Genomic DNA, 24,169 nt, shown 5'->3' with positions numbered 1-24,169 from the left:
TCTTAACAGTAACCACCAATGGAAAATATATATCATAATAAGCTACTGCAATATAATCTTACCTCTCCAGATCCCTCCTCCTGTCAGGGAGCACTAGTGTGTTCGCGTGGCTGCCCGGGACTATAGTAGATCCTATACTCATTCTGGGTCCAACTAACATGTACCGTTTCTCTCCAGATCTGTACTGGATGCTGTGGCACAGTGTCCCGTCATAATTAGTCTCTTGCAGATATTTAGAAGTATAGTCTGTGGTTTTGGAGCACTGCATTGCAATCAGCACGATGATACTGATGAGAAAAAGTACAGAAACTGAGCCCAAAGTTATCATCAGATAAAAAGTCACATCGGTCCCCTCCTCATCTTTGGCTGAACTTTTAACATCAGAAGCTGCAAAAGCCTCTTTGGGCTCCACAAGTTTGACCACCACAGTAGCTGTTGCTGAGAGCGACACGTTCCCATTGTCTTTGACCAGTATGAGCAGTTTGTGCTCAGCCTCGTCTGTCTCTGTGAAGGAGCGAAGTGTTCTGATCTGTCCTGTATAGCGGTCCAAACCAAAGAGACTGTGGTCAGTGACTTGCTGCAGTGAAAAGAGTAACCAGCCGTTATATCCTATATCAGCGTCATAGGCTCTGACTTTAGTCACCAAGTGTCCTGCGTTCACATTGCGGGGAATCTCCTCCACACCTTCAGCAGAACCGTTAGAGCTGACTGGATACAGGATGACTGGAGCGTTGTCGTTCTGATCCAGAATGAACACGTTCACTGTGACGTTGCTGCTCAGTGACGGAGTTCCAGAATCTGAGGCAACAACTTGGAACTGGAACGTTTTCAGAGTTTCAAAGTCGAAACTTTTTAGCGCTGAAATGTCTCCGTTTTCAGAGTTTATGTTGAGAAATGAAGCCACTTTGTTTTCTCCATTTGCTTCTCTCAGAATATGATATGAAATAAGAGCGTTGTCACTTTCATCAAGATCAGAAGCTTTTAATGAAAACACCGAGGCTCCGGGGCTGTTGTTCTCAGTGATATAAAACGTGTAGGGGCTTGAAGCAAACTCTGGACTGTTGTCATTTACATCTGATACCACAACGCTAATTGTCTTTTCAGCTGAAAATAATGGCTCACCTGTGTCTTTCGCAATAATTGTGACATCAAATTGGGAAACAATTTCCCTGTCCAACTGGGACCTGGTTACAACAGCGTACATGTTTTCTTGTATCGATGGAGATAAAGTAAAAGGGACGTCTCCTTTGATTGTGCAAATAACTTTTCCATTCAGACCAGAGTCTAAATCACTTACACTAATCAGGGCCACTGTCGTTCCTATCTTTGAATCCTCCTTGATTGAGCTAGAGAATGATGTCACTTCAATCTCAGGAGGATTGTCATTAACATCAATAACAGTTATCGTAACACTTTTGTCAGTTGTTAGAGGAACTTGTCCCTTATCAGACGCCTGAATGTCAATTTCATAACTTGTACTTTCCTCGAAATCTATCTGACCGCTTACTTTAATTTCACCGGTGTTGGCGTCTATACTAAAGACATCCATTAATTTGGAATCAACTTCTTTACCAAATGAATAAATGATTTCCCCATTTGCACCCTGATCAAAATCTGTTGCATTTACCTGAATCACTACAGTGCCAAAGGGAACGTTTTCTTTAAGTGTGGCAGAATACAGCTCATTGGTAAACACCGGGGAGTTGTCATTAACATCAAGTACGTCCACAATTATTTCTATAGCGCCAGACTTTGCTGGTTTTCCTCCATCAACAGCTGTTAGACTCAGTTTATGTTTCCCGGCTGTTTCTCTATCCAACTGCCTCTGCAGGACTAGAAATGGCATTTTACGGTCCTCGCCTCTATCCTTCACTTCCAGTCTAAAATATTCGTTATGGCTGAGTTTATATTGCTGAATAGAAAACTGGCCTACATCGAGGTCGCGCGCAGCCTGTAGTTGAAATCTCGCTCCTGGTAAGGCCGACTCAGAAATCTCAAGCCTTTTCTCTTTCTCTGGAAAAACAGGCGGGTGATCATTTATATCAAGTATTTCCACTGCCACGTAATGGATCTCCAGCGGGTTTTCCAGCACGGTTTTCAGATTGATCAAGCATGGGCTGGTTCGTTCACACACCTCCTCCCTGTCTATTTTTCTTTTAACATACAAGACACCGTCATTTTGATTCACGTGGAACATGGGTTCAATTGAGCCTGTTACAATCCGATATCCTCTGTCTTTGAGTGCACTCTTGTCTATTCCCAAATCCTTAGCTATATTCCCGACGACGGTTTCATCTTCGACCTCCTCAGATATCGAATATCTGATCTGTGCAGAAGCTCCGCTCCATAGAATATCCAAAACAACCATGAAGGCAAACCAACACTGTCGCTCCCTCCGTGATTTGTATCCTCTTTGTTCCATGACTTGAAGGCGATAAAGAGCAGACCTTTAACCACGTCCTGATATCAATGAGAATTAATGCCTCATATTTCCAAACGACGCCGAAAGGCTGCTGTTACAAAAACTGCTGAAAATAAAACACCTCTTGCTGCCAGTTGCGATCTTATGCTCAGGTATACTGTTTGAGGAAAAACGTAAGTGGGCTCGGGAGAAATGAAGCTCGTGATGTCAAATGCTGCCAGATGCACACAATCACTGAACTACACTGACACCAAGCGTTGAAATAGTTATTCACACAGATTATGCTACTTGCCATTTAAAATATCAAAGATAATCTTCAAATGTTCCCGAGGGAAGATATCCCGACATTGGAAAAGCTTTAGCACATGTTCCAACATTCCTCTTTCTATCTGCATTTCAGGCAAACTAAAACAAGTAACGCCATTGGAGGATAGCTCTCTAACATCCAATACCATGAACCTCAGCTGGTTCAAGAAAAATAACATGTGATACAAGCACAGTTAAAAACAAATTATGCACCACAATGAAAACGAAACAATTGCTTTCAAATATGTCTGAGTACAAAGCTGAAGGTGCAGCTTTGCTGCTATTTCTGGAGGGAAATTCACCCCTAGATGGTCTAACTAAATAGGTCTATGGAGGATTTAAAAAAACTTTGTTTAAATTGGCTTACCTCTCCAGATCCCCTCCTCCTGTCAGGGAGCACTAGTGTGTTCGCGTGGCTGCCCGGGACTATAGTAGATCCTATACTCATTCTGGGTCCAACTAACATGTACCGTTTCTCTCCAGATCTGTACTGGATGCTGTGGCACAGTGTCCCATCATAATTAGTCTCTTGCAGATATTTAGAAGTATAGTCTGTGGTTTTAGAGCACTGCATTGCAATCAGCACGATGATACTGATGAGAAAAAGTACAGAAACTGAGCCCAAAGTTATCATAAGATAAAAAGTCACGTCGGTCCCCTCCTCATCTTTGGCTGAACTTTTAACATCAGAAGCTGCAAAAGCCTCTTTGGGCTCCACAAGTTTGACCACCACAGTAGCTGTTGCTGAGAGCGACACGTTCCCATTGTCTTTGACCAGTATGAGCAGTTTGTGCTCAGCCTCGTCTGTCTCTGTGAAGGAGCGAAGTGTTCTGATCTGTCCTGTATAGCGGTCCAAACCAAAGAGACTGTGGTCAGTGACTTGCTGCAGTGAAAAGAGTAACCAGCCGTTATATCCTATATCAGCGTCATAGGCTCTGACTTTAGTCACCAAGTGTCCTGCGTTCACATTGCGGGGAATCTCCTCCACACCTTCAGCAGAACCGTTAGAGCTGACTGGATACAGGATGACTGGAGCGTTGTCGTTCTGATCCAGAATGAACACGTTCACTGTGACGTTGCTGCTCAGTGACGGAGTTCCAGAATCTGAGGCAACAACTTGGAACTGGAACGTTTTCAGAGTTTCAAAGTCGAAACTTTTTAGCGCCAAAATGTCTCCGTTTTCAGAGTTTATGTTGAGAAAGGATGTAAGCAAATGTTCTCCGCCTCTGTCCCTTAATATATGATATGAAATAAGGGCATTACTACCTTCGTCATGATCGCGGGCTGTCACTGATAAAATAGATGCTCCCGGGTTGTTGTTCTCAGTTAAGTAAAACGTGTATGGGTTCTGTGAAAACACTGGCCTGTTATCATTCACATCTGACACAACAATGTTTATTGTTTTGTCTGATGTTAAGGATGGTTCACCTGCATCTTTAGCAACAATTGTTACAACATATGCGATTGCTGCTCTCTATCCAAACGCAATTTGGTTACCAGAGAATACATGTTGTTTTGTAAAGATGGCGTGATTGTAAATGGAAGCTCTCGGTTTATGTAACACATAACTTGCCCATTCAGACCAGAGTCCGAATCTTTAACACTAATCAAGGCCACTGTGATTCCTGGTTTTGAATCTTCCGGAAGAGCATGTGAAAAAGATGTCACTTCAATCTCCGGTGCGTTGTCGTTTACATCAACAATATGAACAATGACGCTTTTCTCTGTAGCAAGTGTAGCTGCAGCTTTGTCGGATGCCTGGATGTCAATTTCGTATCTGCTACATTCTTCAAAATCTATCGACCCTGCCACAGTAAGTACTCCAGTCACCGAATTTAAATCAAAACGTGCACGTGCCCGTGCATCCACATCATTGCCAAATGAATAAACGACTTCACCATTTGAACCGTCATCCAAATCTGTTGCATTAACTTGAATAACTGTTGTACCAACAGGAGAATTTTCTTTTAGCTGCACGGTGTAAGAATCCTGAGTGAAAACTGGGGGATTATCATTCACATCAAAGACATCAACAATTATTGTCATGTTACCGGATCGTGGAGGTTTACCTCCATCAATGGCTGTCAGGAGTAACACATGGGACTTAACAGATTCTCGATCAAGTGGCTTTTGAAGAATTAAACTAGGAGTTTTGCGATCTTCACCACGATCTTTCACCTCCAAACGAAAATGTTCATTATGACTCAAGGTATACTGCTGAACGGATAATGAACCACTATCAGCATCACGCGCAGCTTGCAACTGAAATCTTGCTCCTGGCAGTGCAGATTCAGATATCTCTAATATCTTTTCATTTTCGGGGAAACTTGGTTCGTGGTCGTTTACATCCAGGATTTCCACTGCTACATAGTGGACCTCCAGAGGGTTTTCCAACACGGTCTTTAAGTCAATTACACAAACCTTGCTTCGGTCGCACACTTCTTCTCTGTCAATTGTTCGCTTCACATACAATATCCCGTCGTCTCGATTTACTCGAAAAGGAGGCTCTGTCGTGCCATAGACAATACGGTACCCTCTCTCTTTCAGTGTGGTCTTATCAAGACCTAAATCCTTAGCAATATTACCAACAACTGTTCCTTCTTTCACTTCCTCGGAGATTGAATAACGGTATTGTCCTGAAGCTCTGGTGCAAAACATAAACAACACCACGATATAGGCAACCCACTTTGTCCGCTCTCTGCATGACTGGCGTCGTCTTTGTTCCATGATGTAAAGATCGGACATTTGAAATAAAATCAGCTTTCAAAGGGCTATACTGGTACACTAACGTAAAATTCCTCCGTCACATTCGTTGCCATAATCCAACCATTCTCCAACACAGCATTAGACTTTTGAGAGCTAAATTCTGTATGGAAGCCGTGAGCACGTAAATGGCTCTGTCAGTGATGGTTTTAGAAGAAGGGGATGGGTCTAGTGGCTATGACGAAAACATGTGAAAACATTATTTGTCATTACACTGACACCAAGTGATCGAGATTCACACTGCAGTACGTTTTTTGAAATAATAGTAAAATGTATTAAAACTTAGACATTGCACCAAAAAGGAAGCGTTTTAAGATGAATATACCACCTGCTGTATTCCCACTTATAGAGCACAGAGGAGGTAAATATGACACCTTAATTTCACAGATAGTCCATGGAGACACAAATTCTCACTTCACATTATACTGCTTCAAATAAATGTGTACCATTTTGCCAAAAGAGAGGGGCTTCTGAAAAATGTTTCAGCACCGCGGACAGCGACAGTCTGTACTTAGCCAAACCACCAGCGCATGTTTAACGTATTTCACTCGGAGATGTATAAGATATATATATATATATATATATATATATATATATATATATATATATATATATATATATATATATATATATATATATATATATTTGATTCAGCAGGACCATAAATAGAGAGGAGACAGTCCAGACAACTGTAACACCCGTGATAATCACATATCCACAGCTAACAGCTAACTAAGGCACTTAATTGCATAAATACTCAGTTTGCATCCACTTATTGTTTGCATTGAAACTTGCCTGCAAACCTCACTGTTGAACGCAAGTTGCCCATACCTATATATTTCCCCATCGGCATCAGTTTAGTGTAACAAAACAGCAAAACAATTTTGTCTTTGCTAAATGGTAAATTGTACTCTGCAAAAAAGGGGTCTGATAATTGTATTAAAGCATTATCTTCTTATTTGTCCTATAAGAGTGTTTGCCATAAATCAAATCAGTGTTGCTATTTCATAACCATAGACATTAATAAGCTCGATCCCGCAAATATAAACCAGAAAACATTGCACATTAGTGGTAGGCGCAACAAGCTTCAAACTCTAGAGCATTTAAATAAATTGAGATTTATAAATCTGAGCTATGGTTATTTACGCAAAAGTGGGCTATTAAAATCTTACAGGAGAGCGAGAGTCAAACTTTTGAGCTTACCTCTCCAGATCCCCTCCTCCTGTCAGGGAGCACTAGTGTGTTCGCGTGGCTGCCCGGGACTATAGTAGATCCTATACTCATTCTGGGTCCAACTAACATGTACCGTTTCTCTCCAGATCTGTACTGGATGCTGTGGCACAGTGTCCCGTCATAATTAGTCTCTTGCAGATATTTAGAAGTATAGTCTGTGGTTTTGGAGCACTGCATTGCAATCAGCACAATGATACTGATGAGAAAAAGTACAGAAACTGAGCCCAAAGTTATCATCAGATAAAAAGTCACGTCGGTCCCCTCCTCATCTTTGGCTGAACTTTTAACATCAGAAGCTGCAAAAGCCTCTTTGGGCTCCACAAGTTTGACCACCACAGTAGCTGTTGCTGAGAGCGACACGTTCCCATTGTCTTTGACCAGTATGAGCAGTTTGTGCTCAGCCTCGTCTGTCTCTGTGAAGGAGCGAAGTGTTCTGATCTGTCCTGTATAGCGGTCCAAACCAAAGAGACTGTGGTCAGTGACTTGCTGCAGTGAAAAGAGTAACCAGCCGTTATATCCTATATCAGCGTCATAGGCTCTGACTTTAGTCACCAAGTGTCCTGCGTTCACATTGCGGGGAATCTCCTCCACACCTTCAGCAGAACCGTTAGAGCTGACTGGATACAGGATGACTGGAGCGTTGTCGTTCTGATCCAGAATGAACACGTTCACTGTGACGTTGCTGCTCAGTGACGGAGTTCCAGAATCGGAGGCAACAACTTGGAACTGGAACGTTTTCAGAGTTTCAAAGTCGAAACTTTTTAGCGCCAAAATGTCTCCGTTTTCAGAGTTTATGTTGAGAAATGAAGCCACTTTGTTTTCTTCGCTTCTGTCTCTGACAATATGGTATGAAATGAGAGCGTTGTCTCCTTCGTCACGATCAGACGCTCTCACAGAAAACACAGAGGCTCCTGGGGGGTTATTTTCGATTATGTAGAAAGTATAGGGGCTCTCTGAAAAATTGGGACTGTTATCATTTGTGTCTGACACATACACGCTTATAGTCTTTTCGGATGTTAAGGCTGGTTCACCTGCGTCTTTAGCGATTAATGTAATATCATATCTCGATTGCTGTTCCCTGTCGAGCTGTGACTTAGTGACAACAGCAAACATGTTATCTTTTATCGATGGTGTTAATGTAAAAGGGCTGTCTTCAGCGACATAGCTGATTATTTGCCATTCATTCCAGAGTCTAAGTCAGTAATGCTGATAAGCGCTACGGTTGTTCCTGGTCTAGAGTCCTCTGAAACAGCACTTGACAATGACGCTACTTCTATCTCAGGAGGGTTATCGTTTGTATCTCTAATTTTAATGATAACACTTTTATCTGTTCTGAAGGGAATGCTTCCCTTATCAGAGGCCTGTATATCAATGTCATAGCTGTCCTGCTCTTCAAAGTCTAGACGGCCTTTCACAATTATCTCCCCGGTGACAGAGTCGATATCAAACAGCTCTCGAATTTTACCTTTTACATCACTGCCAAATAAATAAAAAACTTCCCCATTGGGGCCGTCGTCCAAATCGGTTGCATTAACTTGGATGACTGTTGTGCCAAATGGGGCATTCTCTTGTAGCACGGCTGAATATGTGTCTTTTGTGAACACTGGCATATTGTCATTAACATCTAGAACATCTATGTATATTTCAACTGTGCCTGTCTTTGCGGGATTCCCGCCGTCTATAGCCGTCAACACCAATGTATGGCTTCTTTTGGCCTCTCTGTCAAGCTGCTTCTGTAATTGTAAAATTGGAGTTTTACCTTCTCTCCCGCGATCTTTAATCTCTAAACGAAAATGGTCATTTTGACTGATTTTATATTGTTGGACAGAATTTGTGCCACCATCTGGGTCGTGGGCATTTTGCAACTGATATCGTGCCCCTGGCAACGCAGACTCTGAGATCTCTAGCCTCTTTGTTTTTTCTGGAAATGTAGGAGAGTGGTCGTTCAAATCTGTTATCTCCACAGTGACATAATGTACTTCTAGTGGGTTTTCGAGAACAGTTTTAAGGTCAATTAAACATACACTGATCCCCTTACATACTACCTCTCGGTCTATTTTATGGTTCGGAGAAAGGACCCCGTCATTCTCATTTACCTTGAAAAGAGGTTCAGTCGAGCCGGACATAATGCGAAACCCCTCTGTTTCATCACATTCAGGTCTATTCCCAAATCTTTAGATATATTTCCAACAAAACTTCCCTCTTTGAGCTCTTCAGATATGGAGTATCTTAACTGTGCCGAGGTTGCTCTAAAAAATAAAAGCAACACCAAAACGGCGAGCGAGTGTGGTCGCTGTCGCCATGTCTCACTTCTCCTTTGTTTCATGTTTTGAGGAGAAATTACGACTCCAAAAGCGTCCATCATTCTCCACTTGTCTAGACGCGTGTTTCCATCACAGCATGAAATGTATTTATGTCTCCCAGGAAAGATTTCACAAAATACAAAAAACTGTCACCGTGCGCTTATTCGAAGTCTGCAAGCTCAGTGTTGTCTAACCGGACTGAAGGTAGTGCGGGGCGGACTCGTGTATCCTGTGCTGAGACGCTCTTAGGCGTTATACTTATAAGGTACTGCCACCCTGTGAATGTGTGTGATAATGCATTTTATCACGTTACAAAGATATATACTAAATGGCACTATGTATTTTGAATGAGAATGTTCCTCATGTGGGTTCAGTTTAAATCCGTCTTCAGAACCATGGTCCAGGGTGGTAATGAAAAACGACATCCTTAAATCATCTAATTCAGTATAGCCTATATAAATGTTTACTCACCTCTCCAGATCCCCTCCTCCTGTCAGGGAGCACTAGTGTGTTCGCGTGGCTGCCCGGGACTATAGTAGATCCTATACTCATTCTGGGTCCAACTAACATGTACCGTTTCTCTCCAGATCTGTACTGGATGCTGTGGCACAGTGTCCCGTCATAATTAGTCTCTTGCAGATATTTAGAAGTATAGTCTGTGGTTTTAGAGCACTGCATTGCAATCAGCACGATGATACTGATGAGAAAAAGTACAGAAACTGAGCCCAAAGTTATCATCAGATAAAAAGTCACATCGGTCCCCTCCTCATCTTTGGCTGAACTTTTAACATCAGAAGCTGCAAAAGCCTCTTTGGGCTCCACAAGTTTGACCACCACAGTAGCTGTTGCTGAGAGCGACACGTTCCCATTGTCTTTGACCAGTATGAGCAGTTTGTGCTCAGCCTCGTCTGTCTCTGTGAAGGAGCGAAGTGTTCTGATCTGTCCTGTATAGCGGTCCAAACCAAAGAGACTGTGGTCAGTGACTTGCTGCAGTGAAAAGAGTAACCAGCCGTTATATCCTATATCAGCGTCATAGGCTCTGACTTTAGTCACCAAGTGTCCTGCGTTCACATTGCGGGGAATCTCCTCCACACCTTCAGCAGAACCGTTAGAGCTGACTGGATACAGGATGACTGGAGCGTTGTCGTTCTGATCCAGAATGAACACGTTCACTGTGACGTTGCTGCTCAGTGACGGAGTTCCAGAATCGGAGGCAACAACTTGGAACTGGAACGTTTTCAGAGTTTCAAAGTCGAAACTTTTTAGCGCCAAAATGTCTCCGTTTTCAGAGTTTATGTTGAGGAAAGACATTATATCATTTTGGCTCCCTTCTCTCACAATGTGATATGAAATAACTGCGTTGTCATTTAAGTCTTTGTCCGTTGCGCTCACGGAGAATATCGACGCTCCAGCTACGTTATTTTCTATCAGATAAAACTGTAATGTATTTTGAGAGAATTGCGGTCTGTTGTCATTTACATCTGATATCTGGATGCTCAGAGTTTTAACAATAGATAAGGGAGGTTCACCACAGTCGGTGGCTTTTATTGTTATTTCATAATGTGACACCTCCTCTCGATCCAAAAATCGCTTTGTGACAACTGAGTACGTGTTTTCCTTGTAAGAGGGCTTTAGTTCAAAAGGTACGTCATTGGATATGTGCGAAATAATTTTTCCATTGACACCTGTGTCTCTATCCGTCACTAATAAGTGAAATAACTGTTCCAGGCTTGAGTCTTCAGACACTGTATTTGACAGCGATGTGACTTCTATTTCTGGTGGATTATCATTAACGTCTAATATCTTTATAATGACTCTACACTCACCGGTTAATGGAGGTGTCCCTTTATCTGATGCCTCAACGTCCAGTTCGTATACGTCGTTTTCTTCATAGTCCACTACACCTTTTATTCTAATCTCTCCAGTTAATTTGTCCAACTCAAAAATATCATACACTTTGCGCCTCAAGGTTTTTCCAAGGTTGTATTCAATATCCCCGTTAGAGTCTAAATCGGGATCTGTGGCATTCATTCTAAACACTGAAGTACCGACGGGAACATTTTCCTGTATTGTAATTTGATAAACCTCCTGACTAAACATTGGACGGTTATCATTACTGTCCAGAACAATAATAGAAACATTTAGTGTGCCTGATCGTTGAGGTTTTCCTCCATCAACTGCTGTAACCAGCAGCGTGTGTTTGTCCTTTTGTTCTCTGTCTAACGATTTCTTCAGCACTAAAAATGGTATTTTACCCGCATCGCTTTCACGAATATTTACTTCAAAATGTTCATTTGGCGTCAAAGTGTATGTACGTATTGAGTTAATTCCCGCATCGGGATCACGAGCAGTGTGTAGTTGAAATCGCCTTCCTGGCAGTGTTTGTTCAAATATTTCAAATATCTGTTCTTTCTCGGGGAAACTAGGAGAATGATCATTTACATCAGAAATTTCTACGATTACATAGTGTATTTCCAAAGGGTTTTCAACAAGGATTTTTAGCTCTATTAGACAAGCACCGCTCCCCTGACAGAGCTCCTCTCTGTCAATATGCTTTTGAACGTACAATGCCCCATTGATCTGGTTTACTTCAAAGAAAGGGTCCTTACTTCCAGACACCACGACTCGGAACCGTCGATCATTCAAAGAGGTGATGTCAAGGCCAATATCCTTCGCAACATTTCCAACAACAGTTCCCTCTTCTACCTCCTCTGGAATAGAGTACCTTGTCTGAGCCAAAGCCTGTTTTCCGAAAAGCAGCAGTAGTGCCAAAAGAAACCAGGAGCAGTCCGTTGTTCGAGTTTTCGTGCTGGTCCCCATCGTTATCCAACAACACGTATACACACAGGAGCCTTTACCGTCACAAACAATTATTTATGTCCATCCCGTGGAGTATCGCATCTTTAAAGAACACACAACGTGATTTCATCGGCTGTTGTGGTTGATTCAAGTGTTTCTTTGCTCTGCTCAGATGGGAAAGAAAAGGTTGGTGAGGGGAGGGACAAAGTCGTGTCTGGTTTCCCTTTATAATAGTGACACCCAGAGGTGATTACTAAAACCAGACTTTGCTGCATACTCGTTTTTTTTAAAACAAAAATGTCCCTTCTTCTAGATGGCTTTCTCCCACCAAGAGTCGCATCAAATGATCATTAAAATAATAGCGTTCAATACGTTCATTTTACATTACATTGCTGTTTGACGTGCCCATGTATTTCGGCACCATGGACAGCAAGCACAAGTCGTAGCACAGCCTTCCCCTCTAATTTAATCTATATATACTGCTCAAACAACTCAACAGTAACATCGCAAAATCTTCAAACGTCTCAGTCATTTTTTGGTTAGAAGTTAGAATATTTTAAGGCCCAACTGTCAAAAACTCAATGCCCAAAACACAAATACAGAGTATAATTACTCTGTTTTGCTGAAGAAAAAGTAAACCTTTTATTTTAGCACCAAGGACAATGGTAACACAGACTGTCCTCTTTACAAATGATGAGCTGTATACAATATGTCGTATGTATCTGTAATAATCATGAGTGTGTCTGTACACGAACAATAGTGGCTGTGTTTGACGGAGCTATCTAGCCATGCACAGCATTCTGCTACATTGACTGAAGTTTCTCTTTCAATGCAAACGACCACTTTCTCTGATAAATGAGATAATAAAATTAACTCTAACGCAACATACCTAACAAAACGTATCTTAATGTGTTGGTATTTATGTTTGGTACTGCTGTCTCTGCATAAAGAAACGATAAGAGGAAAACTTTGTGCAAAACACAAACCATTGACTGTATGCTTGTAACCATGTTTTATAAAACTTTGTTTTAAATGCCTTACCTCTCCAGATCCCCTCCTCCTGTCAGGGAGCACTAGTGTATTCGCGTGACTGCCCGGGACTATAGTAGATCCTATACTCATTCTGGGTCCAACTAACATGTACCGTTTCTCTCCAGATCTGTACTGGATGCTGTGGCACAGTGTCCCGTCATAATTAGCCTCTTGCAGATATTTAGAAGTATAGTCTGTGGTTTTAGAGCACTGCATTGCAATCAGCACGATGATACTGATGAGAAAAAGTACAGAAACTGAGCCCAAAGTTATCATCAGATAAAAAGTCACATCGGTCCCCTCCTCATCTTTGGCTGAACTTTTAACATCAGAAGCTGCAAAAGCCTCTTTGGGCTCCACAAGTTTGACCACCACAGTAGCTGTTGCTGAGAGCGACACGTTCCCATTGTCTTTGACCAGTATGAGCAGTTTGTGCTCAGCCTCGTCTGTCTCTGTGAAGGAGCGAAGTGTTCTGATCTGTCCTGTATAGCGGTCCAAACCAAAGAGACTGTGGTCAGTGACTTGCTGCAGTGAAAAGAGTAACCAGCCGTTATATCCTATATCAGCGTCATAGGCTCTGACTTTAGTCACCAAGTGTCCTGCGTTCACATTGCGGGGAATCTCCTCCACACCTTCAGCAGAACCGTTAGAGCTGACTGGATACAGGATGACTGGAGCGTTGTCGTTCTGATCCAGAATGAACACGTTCACTGTGACGTTGCTGCTCAGTGACGGAGTTCCAGAATCGGAGGCAACAACTTGGAACTGGAACGTTTTCAGAGTTTCAAAGTCGAAACTTTTTAGCGCCAAAATGTCTCCGGTTTCAGAGTTTATGTTGAGGAAAGATGTTACATAATTTCCTCTAGCAATGTGGTAAAAAATAGCTGCATTTTCATTTACATCTTTGTCAGTTGCGCTTACACAAAATAGTGAAGTTCCAGCCACATTGTTTTCTGACAGGTAAAACTGTAATGGGTTTTGGGAGAATTGTGGACTGTTGTCATTCACATCTAATATCTGGATGTTCAGAGTTTTAAGAGTAGATAAGGGAGGTTCACCACTGTCGGTTGCTTTGATTGTTATTTCATAATGTGACACCTCCTCTCGATCCAAAAATCCCTTCGTCACAACTGAATATATGTTTTCCTTGTAGGAAGGCTTTAATTCAAAAGTTACTTCATTTGTTATGCTTGAAATGATTTTTCCGTTTAAGCCTGAGTCTCTATCCGTCACACTAATAAGTGAAATAACTGTTCCAGGCTTTGAGTCCTCAGACACTGTATTTGACAGTGATGTGACTTCTATTTCTGGCGGATTATCGTTGACATCTTTAATCTTTACAGTGACTCTGCACCTGCTTGTTAACGGAGGCGTGCCTTTGTCAGATGCTTCAACATCGAGTTTATAAATCTCTGATTCCTCAAAGTCCAGGACTCCTTTCAATTTAATTTGTCCACTTAAACTATTCAAGTCAAATATCTCGTAAACTTTACGTGCTAATGTTTTGCTAAGGCTGTACTCTATTTCTCCATTAGGCCCTTCGTCTGGATCTATTGCACTCACTGTCGTAACAGCACTGCCAACTGGGACGTTTTCATATATTTCAATTTGATATGTATCCTGACTGAATATCGGAGGATTATCATTTATGTCAAGAATAATAATGGAAACATTGAGGGTTCCTGATCTTTGAGGCTTCCCTCCATCAACTGCTGTCACAAATATCAAATGTTTATCATTTTTTTCTCTGTCTAATGGCTTCTTCAGCACTAAAAATGGTATTTTGTCCTCATCGCTTTGACTGGTTTCTATTTCAAAGTGATCGTTTGACGTTAATGTATATGTACGGATAGAGTTAATTCCAGCATCGGGATCATGGGCCGCATGCAGTTCATATCGAGTTCCCGGAGATGCATGTTCAAATATTTGAAATTGCTGTTCTCTTTCAGAAAAACTGGGGGAGTGATCATTTACATCGGTAATTTCTACAACTACATAGTGTATTTCCAGAGGGTTTTCAACAAGGACTTTTAACTCCATCAAGCATGCACCACTTCCCTGACACAGCTCCTCCCTGTCGATTTTTTTACGGATCTGCAAGGCACCATTGTCTGGGTTTACCTCGAAAAAAGCGTCCTTAGATCCAGACACAACACGCAGCCGTCGATCAGTTAAAGAGGTTTTGTCCAGACCAAGATCCTTGGCAACATTTCCAACAAGGGTTCCTTCTTTCATCTCCTCTTGAATAGAGTACCTCAGTTCAGCCAAAGTCTGGTTCCCGAAAATCAGCACTAAGGAAAAATGAAGTGCAAACCTACAGTAGTCGCTTAATCGACGTCGTCTTTCGCTCGCCATCCTAATCCAGCAACACATACACAGACAGGATCCTGTTTCTCCAGCAAATCAAATGTTTATATCTGATTCATTTAGTATCGGATGTTTTGAAAACACACCACACCGACTCGCATGCTCAAATCAAATCTATCCTCTGCTGTGAGGTATCAAACAAAAGCTTTCTTATGGGAGGGACTGAGTCCTTTTACGGCCTTATTGGTGTAACAGTGACACCAAGAGGACAACATTTTAGACTATTTAAAGTCATTATAATGTTATATCAGGCAATATACTTTGGTCATGAAATCCACCACCACAGATGAGAACATAAAGCAGTTTTTGAAAAACTAATGCCATGGAAATCCTCACTGATCTGTACTTCTTGTTTTCAATAACTTACAGTCAGAACGGTGTGAATTAGTGTAATGCCTTGCTTAGAAATAATCTAAATAAATCACACTTCTAAATTCTAATTTAAATTAAGCTCAGGGAAAAATAATAACCCATGTACTGTGTTTCTTAGCTTCGCTCATATGCTTGCTTGAGAAAACAAGGCAATACATTTCAGCACCATGGATAGCGATTCCAAGCAGTCTGACAGCCTCTTTATGTCTTAACCACATTGTTTCTCTTCTTATTTGTTGTCTTTTGCACAAGGATGATTAATACAAGCTACACAAACAACTAACAGCATATCAGTGTAGCAACGTATTGTTTAGAATTTTTATTAAAATTACTGATGGTCTGCTACAAACCTCTTTGCCCAAATGTTCCCCAAAGGAGGTTACATTTAACTAATGCATTTACATTTTATATTATTTCACTGGGAGAGATGGATCACTTATGTCATTATGTAAAAAAAAAACACCTTTGCTGTCCATACTGACTTGGAGAGCATAAAGATGTATATAAGAAATTTGAAGAATGAGAATAACTCTGAAAAAATTGCGCATCAGCCAGCAGCTCTTGCCTACAAAAGCAGGAAGCTAGGTCCAACATTACAGTAACGGAAAAACTTACGTCTGTTCTCTTGGAAACAGAGGACACAATAATACATGTCTCAGACATTTCTGAACATACATTGAACACACTGAATAAGACACAAAGCGTCCACAAACCTCAAATCATGTGATACACATCTGAAAAGAAAACACTACACTTGCTACATATTAATGTCTTACCTCTCCAGATCCCCTCCTCCTGTCAGGGAGCACTAGTGTATTCGCGTGGCTGCCCGGGACTATAGTAGATCCTATACTCATTCTGGGTCCAACTAACATGTACCGTTTCTCTCCAGATCTGTACTGGATGCTGTGGCACAGTGTCCCGTCATAATTAGTCTCTTGCAGATATTTAGAAGTATAGTCTGTGGTTTTGGAGCACTGCATTGCAATCAGCACGATGATACTGATGAGAAAAAGTACAGAAACTGAGCCCAAAGTTATCATCAGATAAAAAGTCACGTCGGTCCCCTCCTCATCTTTGACTGAACTTTTAACATCAGAAGCTGCAAAAGCCTCTTTGGGCTCCACAAGTTTGACCACCACAGTAGCTGTTGCTGAGAGTGACACGTTCCCATTGTCTTTGACCAGTATGAGCAGTTTGTGCTCAGCCTCGTCTGTCTCTGTGAAGGAGCGAAGTGTTCTGATCTGTCCTGTATAGCGGTCCAAACCAAAGAGACTGTGGTCAGTGACTTGCTGCAGTGAAAAGAGTAACCAGCCGTTATATCCTATATCAGCGTCATAGGCTCTGACTTTAGTCACCAAGTGTCCTGCGTTCACATTGCGGGGAATCTCCTCCACACCTTCAGCAGAACCGTTAGAGCTGACTGGATACAGGATGACTGGAGCGTTGTCGTTCTGATCCAGAATGAACACGTTCACTGTGACGTTGCTGCTCAGTGACGGAGTTCCAGAATCGGAGGCAACAACTTGGAACTGGAACGTTTTCAGAGTTTCAAAGTCGAAACTTTTAAGCGCGGAAATTTGTCCGGTTTCAGAATTGATATTCAGGAAAGATGTTATATCATTTTCACTTCTTCCTCTGACAGTGTGATAAGAAATAACTGCATTTTCATTTACATCTTTGTCCGTTGCGCTCACGGAGAATATAGACGCTCCAGCTACGTTATTTTCTGACAGGTAAAACTGTAATGGGTTTTGGGAGAATTGTGGACTGTTGTCATTCACATCTAATATCTGGATGTTCAGAGTTTTAAGAGTAGATAAGGGAGGTTCACCACAATCGATTGCTTTGATTGTTATTTCATAATGTGACACCTCCTCTCGATCCAAAAATCCCTTCGTCACAACCGAATATATGTTTTCCTTATAAGAAGGCTTTAATTCAAAAGGTACTTCATTTGCTATGCTTGAAATGATTTTTCCATTGACACCAGAGTCTTTGTCCGTCACACTAATAAGTGAAATAACTGTTCCAGGCTTTGAGTCTTCAGACACTGTATTTGACAGTGATGTGACTTCTATTTCTGGAGGATTATCATTGACGTCTTTCATCTTTATAATTACTCTACACCCACCTGTTAACGGAGGCGTGCCTTTGTCAGATGCTTCAACATCGAGTTTATAAATCTCTGATTCCTCAAAATCCAGGACTCCTTTCAATTTAATTTGACCACTTAAACTATTCAAGTCAAATAGTTCGTAAACTTTACGTGCTAATGTTTTGCTAAGGCTGTACTCTATTTCTCCATTAGGCCCTTCGTCTGGATCTATTGCACTCACTGTCGTAACAGCACTGCCAACTGGGACGTTTTCATATATTTCAATTTGGTATGTATCCTGACTAAACATTGGACGATTATCATTACTATCAAGAATAATAATGGAAACATTGAGGGTTCCTGATCTTTGAGGCTTCCCTCCATCAACTGCTGTCACAAATATCAAATGTTTATCATTTTTTTCTCTGTCTAATGGCTTCTTCAGCACTAAAAATGGTATTTTGTCCTCATCGCTTTGACTGGTTTCTATTTCAAAGTGATCGTTTGACGTTAACGTATATGTACGGATAGAGTTAATTCCAGCATCGGGATCATGGGCCGTATGCAACTGGAATCGCGTTCCCGGAGATGCATGTTCTGCTATTTGAAACTGCTGTTCCTTTTCAGGAAAACTGGGGGAGTGATCATTTACATCGGTAATTTCTACAACAATATGATGCATTTCTAAAGGGTTTTCTACAAGGATCTTTAGCTCTATTAGACATACACCTCCTCCCTGACACAGCTCCTCCCTGTCGATTTTTTTACGGATCTGCAAGGCACCATTGTCTGGGTTTACCTCGAAAAAAGCGTCCTTAGATCCAGACACAACTCGAAATCGTCGATCAATCAGAGAGGTTTTGTCCAGACCAAGATCCTTGGCAACATTTCCAACAAGGGTTCCTTCTTTCATCTCCTCTGGAATTGAGTATCTCAATTCAGCCAAAGTGTGGTTTCCGAAAATCAGCAGTAAGGAAATTTGAAAAGCAAACCCACAGTAGTCACTTAATCGACGTCGTCTTTCGCTCGCCATCGTTACCCATCAACACATACAAACACACAAACAGAAGCTTGTTTCTGCAGGAAATCAGTTTTCGAAATCAGACGTCCACACGGTCTCTTCCGACTCCAGCTCCTACATCAAATGTATCCTCTGCTGAGAGGCACCAAACAAAAGCTTTGTTAGGGGAGGGACAAAGTCTTTTCATGGCCCTGTTGATGTTACACTGACACCAAGAGGACAACATTTTATACTACTTTAAATTGTTTGAACAAATAATAATTCTTTACGTATTTTGTCAGCAACTATACCTGGGAAGTTCAAGACAAAAGTGTAAAGCAGCTTCAGGTATTCATATGTTGACATAATTAAAAACTGAAGCTGAAACGTTTTAATTCAAACTTAATGATCTGATGAAATATTGCTATTTATCATGTTTAGACAACGCTGTACATTCTGTTTTGCCTGGGAGCATTAAAACCGATATATTTCGGTGCCATGAAATTGCCTTTCTCTTCACACAACCGATTTCCTTAACCAAAGAGTTCTGTGCTCAGTCATCAAGCCAGTTGCAAGATAATCCAGTAACTGTAATCAAAACACTAACAACAAGCTTTGGTGGGGGTGATTGGTAAAATCTTGTTGGCCACATTGCCAAAACTGAAGGTACAATTACAACGACTTTTGTCTAATATTTACTTATTATGGGACAATACTTTATTCCATCAATCTGAAATGTGTCTGGTAAACACAATGGTCTTGAGAGTACATAGGTGTGTACAGGAGAGATAAACAGTATTGGTTATATGTACAGTAAGCAATAGGGAGACAGTCTATAGATTATTATGCTCATTGGCAGACACAACGCGTGTTATCGATACAGCCGAATACTACTAACTTCTGTGAATAATTTAACAACAACAAGGGTAAAATTAACTGAAATAATGCGACACAGTTTCGAGCTGGCAGCGTCACACGGCTCACTTGTTTTGATGTTTGTGTTTTTCTTGGAAATTCTACTGTCGAGGCTTTAGACATGTGTTAGTCCAAGTATGGACACTATCACACGCAAACCACTGCACATTTAAAGTCTTACCTCTCCAGATCCCCTCCTCCTGTCAGGGAGCACTAGTGTGTTCGCGTGGCTGCCCGGGACTATAGTAGATCCTATACTCATTCTGGGTCCAACTAACATGTACCGTTTCTCTCCAGATCTGTACTGGATGCTGTGGCACAGTGTCCCGTCATAATTAGTCTCTTGCAGATATTTAGAAGTATAGTCTGTGGTTTTGGAGCACTGCATTGCAATCAGCACGATGATACTGATGAGAAAAAGTACAGAAACTGAGCCCAAAGTTATCATCAGATAAAAAGTCACATCGGTCCCCTCCTCATCTTTGGCTGAACTTTTAACATCAGAAGCTGCAAAAGCCTCTTTGGGCTCCACAAGTTTGACCACCACAGTAGCTGTTGCTGAGAGCGACACGTTCCCATTGTCTTTGACCAGTATGAGCAGTTTGTGCTCAGCCTCGTCTGTCTCTGTGAAGGAGCGAAGTGTTCTGATCTGTCCTGTATAGCGGTCCAAACCAAAGAGACTGTGGTCAGTGACTTGCTGCAGTGAAAAGAGTAACCAGCCGTTATATCCTATATCAGCGTCATAGGCTCTGACTTTAGTCACCAAGTGTCCTGCGTTCACATTGCGGGGAATCTCCTCCACACCTTCAGCAGAACCGTTAGAGCTGACTGGATACAGGATGACTGGAGCGTTGTCGTTCTGATCCAGAATGAACACGTTCACTGTGACGTTGCTGCTCAGTGACGGAGTTCCAGAATCGGAGGCAACAACTTGGAACTGGAACGTTTTCAGAGTTTCAAAGTCGAAACTTTTTAGCGCCAAAATGTCTCCGTTTTCAGAGTTTATGTTGAGGAATGACGTTGCTTTATTTTCATAACCTGCATTCCTCTGAATTTGATATGAGATGAGAGCGTTATCTCCCTCGTCGCGATCAGACGCGCGTATAGAAAATATGGACATTCCAAGAGGGTTATTCTCAGTGACATAAACATGATATCCGCTCATTGAAAACTCTGGACTGTTATCGTTTACGTCGGATACAACAACTCTTAATGTCTGTTCAGATGTTAAGGCTGGCTCACCTGCATCTTTCGCGATTACTGTTACATTATAAATTGACTTGTTTTCTCTGTCAAGCTGTGACTTTGTCACGACAGCGTACATGTTATCCTGTATTGATGGCGTTAATGTGAAAGGGACGTCGCCTTTTACAAAGCTGATAACTTTCCCGTTCACCCCAGAGTCCAAATCGGTAATGCTGATAAGTGCTACTGTCGTTCCTGGTCTAGAATCCTCTGAAATTGTGTTGGACTGTGAGGTTACCTCAATTACAGGTGCGTTGTCATTCATGTCTTTAATATTTACAGTAACGCTTTTTTCCGTCCTAAATGGAACAGCACCGCTGTCAGATGCTTGGATATCTATCTCGTAACTGTCATCCAGTTCGTAGTCTAATTGCCCTTTCACAGTTATTTCACCTGTGCTCGGATCGACATCAAACAGTTCGCGCACCTTAGTGTTCACATTACCAAAAGAATAGCTGACATCTCCATTAAAACCGTCGTCTATATCTGTGGCATTTACTCGTATGACTATTGTTCCAGTTGGTGAATTCTCATTTATCTCAGCAGAATAGACATCTTGTGCAAACACTGGCGCGTTATCATTCACATCTAAAACGTCTATAAATATCTCCATGGTCCCTGTTTTAGGAGGTTTACCCCCGTCCAGGGCTGTAAGCAGTAGTTTATGGCTGCTAGAGGCCTCTCTGTCTATGGGGTTTTGTAATTGTAAAATAGGCACTTTGCCATCTTTTCCGCGATCTTTCACTTCTAGACGAAAATTATTGTTTTGACTTAATTTGTACTGTTGAACGGAATTCACACCTCCGTCTGGATCCAGAGCAGCGTGCAGCTGAAATCTGGTCCCCGGTAAAGTGGACTCTGAAATCTCTAGCCTTTTTTTGCTCTCCGGGAAAGACGGCGAGTGGTCATTCACGTCTAACACTTCCACAGCGACATAATGGATCTCCAGTGGGTTCTCTAGCACAGTTTTAAGGTTGATCAAACATGCACTGGTCCGCTGGCATATTTTCTCTCGGTCAATATTATGATTTACGTACAAAATCCCATCATTTTGGTTTACCTCGAAAAGGGGTTCAGTGGAGCCAGACACAATACGAAATCCCCTTGTTTTTAATATATTAGGATCGATTCCCAGATCCTTTGCTACATTCCCAACAGCAGTTCCTTCCTTGATCTCTTCCGATATAGAATATCTTATCTGTCCCGATGCCTTGCCGACAATCAAACTCAAAGTCAGCATGACGGCGACCCATCTCCTTCCTTTTTGCCATGAGTCCTGTCCGTTTCGTTCCATTGTCTAGAACCGATATATAAATCCAGAAAATACCAGGTGATCTACAGACTGTTTACATAGGTTATGAATTAACTGAAGAAAATAAATCCACGTCTTGCAATGCGCTTAGTTCGTAGGGACGAGAAATCCTTAAAATAAAATCACAGTCAGAGGATAATGGTCTGCCCGTCCTGAATGCTTCAGAGACGCAGTCTCACAGACCTATAAAGACCCGATGTGATGCGTATTTCTGGTTGTCTAGTGCCACCATGCGATCATATCACAAAGACTGATTTATCTCAACCCCTATTGACTATATAGTTTTACAACTGTACATGGGAAGCGATTCACCCGTCATCGCAAATGGTAACAAGTCAAATAGACTCACACTTAAGAAAGCGTTAATCACGATATAGTATTTTATATATTGTGTTATATTTGAAAACGAAAGACAGCGACTTCATCAAAAAAGTGCATGAAACAGTCTCAGTAGGAAAAACTCATAACATAGGCCTAATACATGCAGATGGGGACAAATTTAAGGATAAACGCGAATACCAGAGTGGAGAGACATCACATGCAGATGCATCGTGCACCAGGACTCACTGAAGGGTCTCGTGTGTATGAAAATGACATGAATAGAAATGCTACCTTTTTTTGAAGATTTTGGACCAACGTGTAAGACACTCCACCAGCATCACCATAACACCCATGATATGAACTTTTATATCAACCCATTTAGTGATGTCTGTAATCTGATGCTCTATATGTCTATATGTTTGTTGTGTCTGGGTATGTTAGTTTTTCTTTCTATCTGTTGTACTTAGTTATATCTTGCAAAAGAGATTTTGATCTCAATGACATTACTTTAAGGTTGTATACGTGGAGGAATGGTGTTCATCCCTATAGTTCCACAGACTTGGCAAGATGCACTGAAGATGTCCTGGAGGCTGGTGGTCGCTTGGCTCCACATAAAGACACTTCATGATGGTTTTTCCTTTAATTGTCACCTATTTGTACATGTAATTAAATTAATATCACAATTGATACAAGTTGTTAAGAAGCGTTAAATGAGCAAAAGCTTATTGATTTGTGTTTCACAAAATGTCCTCTGTCACCGATATATCCGGCCATTTATGTATCTATTAATAGGATTCTGCACACTAGCCTGAAAAAAATAAAATAAACACGTCTTACCTCTCCAGATCCCCTCCTCCTGTCAGGGAGCACTAGTGTATTCGCGTGGCTGCCCGGGACTATAGTAGATCCTATACTCATTCTGGGTCCAACTAACATGTACCGTTTCTCTCCAGATCTGTACTGGATGCTGTGGCACAGTGTCCCGTCATAATTAGCCTCTTGCAGATATTTAGAAGTATAGTCTGTGGTTTTGGAGCACTGCATTGCAATCAGCACGATGATACTGATGAGAAAAAGTACAGAAACTGAGCCCAAAGTTATCATCAGATAAAAAGTCACGTCGGTCCCCTCCTCATCTTTGACTGAACTTTTAACATCAGAAGCTGCAAAAGCCTCTTTGGGCTCCACAAGTTTGACCACCACAGTAGCTGTTGCTGAGAGCGACACGTTCCCATTGTCTTTGACCAGTATGAGCAGTTTGTGCTCAGCCTCGTCTGTCTCTGTGAAGGAGCGAAGTGTTCTGATCTGTCCTGTATAGCGGTCCAAACCAAGAGACTGTGGTCAGTGACTTGCTGCAGTGAAAAGAGTAACCAGCCGTTATATCCTATATCAGCGTCATAGGCTCTGACTTTAGTCACCAAGTGTCCTGCGTTCACATTGCGGGGAATCTCCTCCACACCTTCAGCAGAACCGTTAGAGCTGACTGGATACAGGATGACTGGAGCGTTGTCGTTCTGATCCAGAATGAACACGTTCACTGTGACGTTGCTGCTCAGTGACGGAGTTCCAGAATCGGAGGCAACAACTTGGAACTGGAACGTTTTCAGAGTTTCAAAGTCGAAACTTTTAGCGCCAAAATTTCTCCGTTTTCAGAGTTTATGTTGAGGAAAGCATTATATCA

At 41.7% G+C, this 24,169-nt stretch overlaps 5 protein-coding genes and 3 pseudogenes across 5 annotated transcripts; all 8 read right to left on the bottom strand.

Moving 5' to 3' along the window:
* Window positions 1–32: 32 nt before the first annotated feature.
* On the bottom strand, window positions 33–2,569 carry LOC119881994 (annotated as a pseudogene).
* A 1-nt stretch (window position 2,570) lies between these two features.
* LOC119881993 lies at window positions 2,571–5,481 on the bottom strand (annotated as a pseudogene).
* Window positions 5,482–6,676: 1,195 nt separating this feature from the next.
* Window positions 6,677–9,201, bottom strand: LOC119881992 (annotated as a pseudogene).
* Window positions 9,188–11,981, bottom strand: LOC119881990 (protocadherin alpha-8-like). The gene is made up of 2 exons (XM_038692017.1): window positions 9,499–11,981; window positions 9,188–9,256 (listed from the first exon to the last, which is right to left on the bottom strand). The coding sequence occupies exons 1-2, from the start codon at window positions 11,845–11,847 to the stop codon at window positions 9,188–9,190; spliced, it is 2,418 nt and encodes an 805-aa protein (XP_038547945.1). The 5' UTR covers window positions 11,848–11,981.
* Window positions 11,974–15,318, bottom strand: LOC119881989 (protocadherin gamma-A4-like). The gene is made up of 2 exons (XM_038692016.1): window positions 12,813–15,318; window positions 11,974–11,990 (listed from the first exon to the last, which is right to left on the bottom strand). Exons 1-2 carry the CDS (start codon window positions 15,229–15,231, stop codon window positions 11,974–11,976), a joined length of 2,436 nt encoding a protein of 811 aa, XP_038547944.1. The 5' UTR covers window positions 15,232–15,318.
* Window positions 15,319–16,345: 1,027 nt separating this feature from the next.
* LOC119881988 (protocadherin alpha-3-like) lies at window positions 16,346–18,823 on the bottom strand. The gene has a single exon (XM_038692015.1). It carries the CDS (start codon window positions 18,726–18,728, stop codon window positions 16,362–16,364), a length of 2,367 nt encoding a protein of 788 aa, XP_038547943.1. The 5' UTR covers window positions 18,729–18,823; the 3' UTR covers window positions 16,346–16,361.
* Window positions 18,824–19,779: 956 nt separating this feature from the next.
* On the bottom strand, window positions 19,780–22,309 carry LOC119881987 (protocadherin gamma-A11-like). The gene has a single exon (XM_038692014.1). The coding sequence runs from the start codon at window positions 22,147–22,149 to the stop codon at window positions 19,780–19,782; it is 2,370 nt and encodes a 789-aa protein (XP_038547942.1). The 5' UTR covers window positions 22,150–22,309.
* Window positions 22,310–23,603: 1,294 nt separating this feature from the next.
* LOC119881986 (protocadherin alpha-12-like) lies at window positions 23,604–24,112 on the bottom strand (the record flags this gene model as incomplete). Its single annotated transcript, XM_038692013.1, is given in 1 exon segment — window positions 23,604–24,112. A coding segment is annotated over 1 exon segment (509 nt), but the record flags the coding sequence as incomplete, so codon positions are not given.
* Window positions 24,113–24,169: the final 57 nt, after the last annotated feature.

Source organism: Micropterus salmoides, unplaced genomic scaffold (assembly GCF_014851395.1).
Source record: "Micropterus salmoides isolate LMB-PRFRI ecotype aquatic unplaced genomic scaffold, ASM1485139v1 Ms_hic_scaffold_2817, whole genome shotgun sequence".
In the NCBI taxonomy this organism is placed as follows: domain Eukaryota; kingdom Metazoa; phylum Chordata; class Actinopteri; order Centrarchiformes; family Centrarchidae; genus Micropterus; species Micropterus salmoides.
Note: the sequence above shows the minus strand (reverse complement) of the source record. Positions and strands in the feature narration are given on the sequence as shown.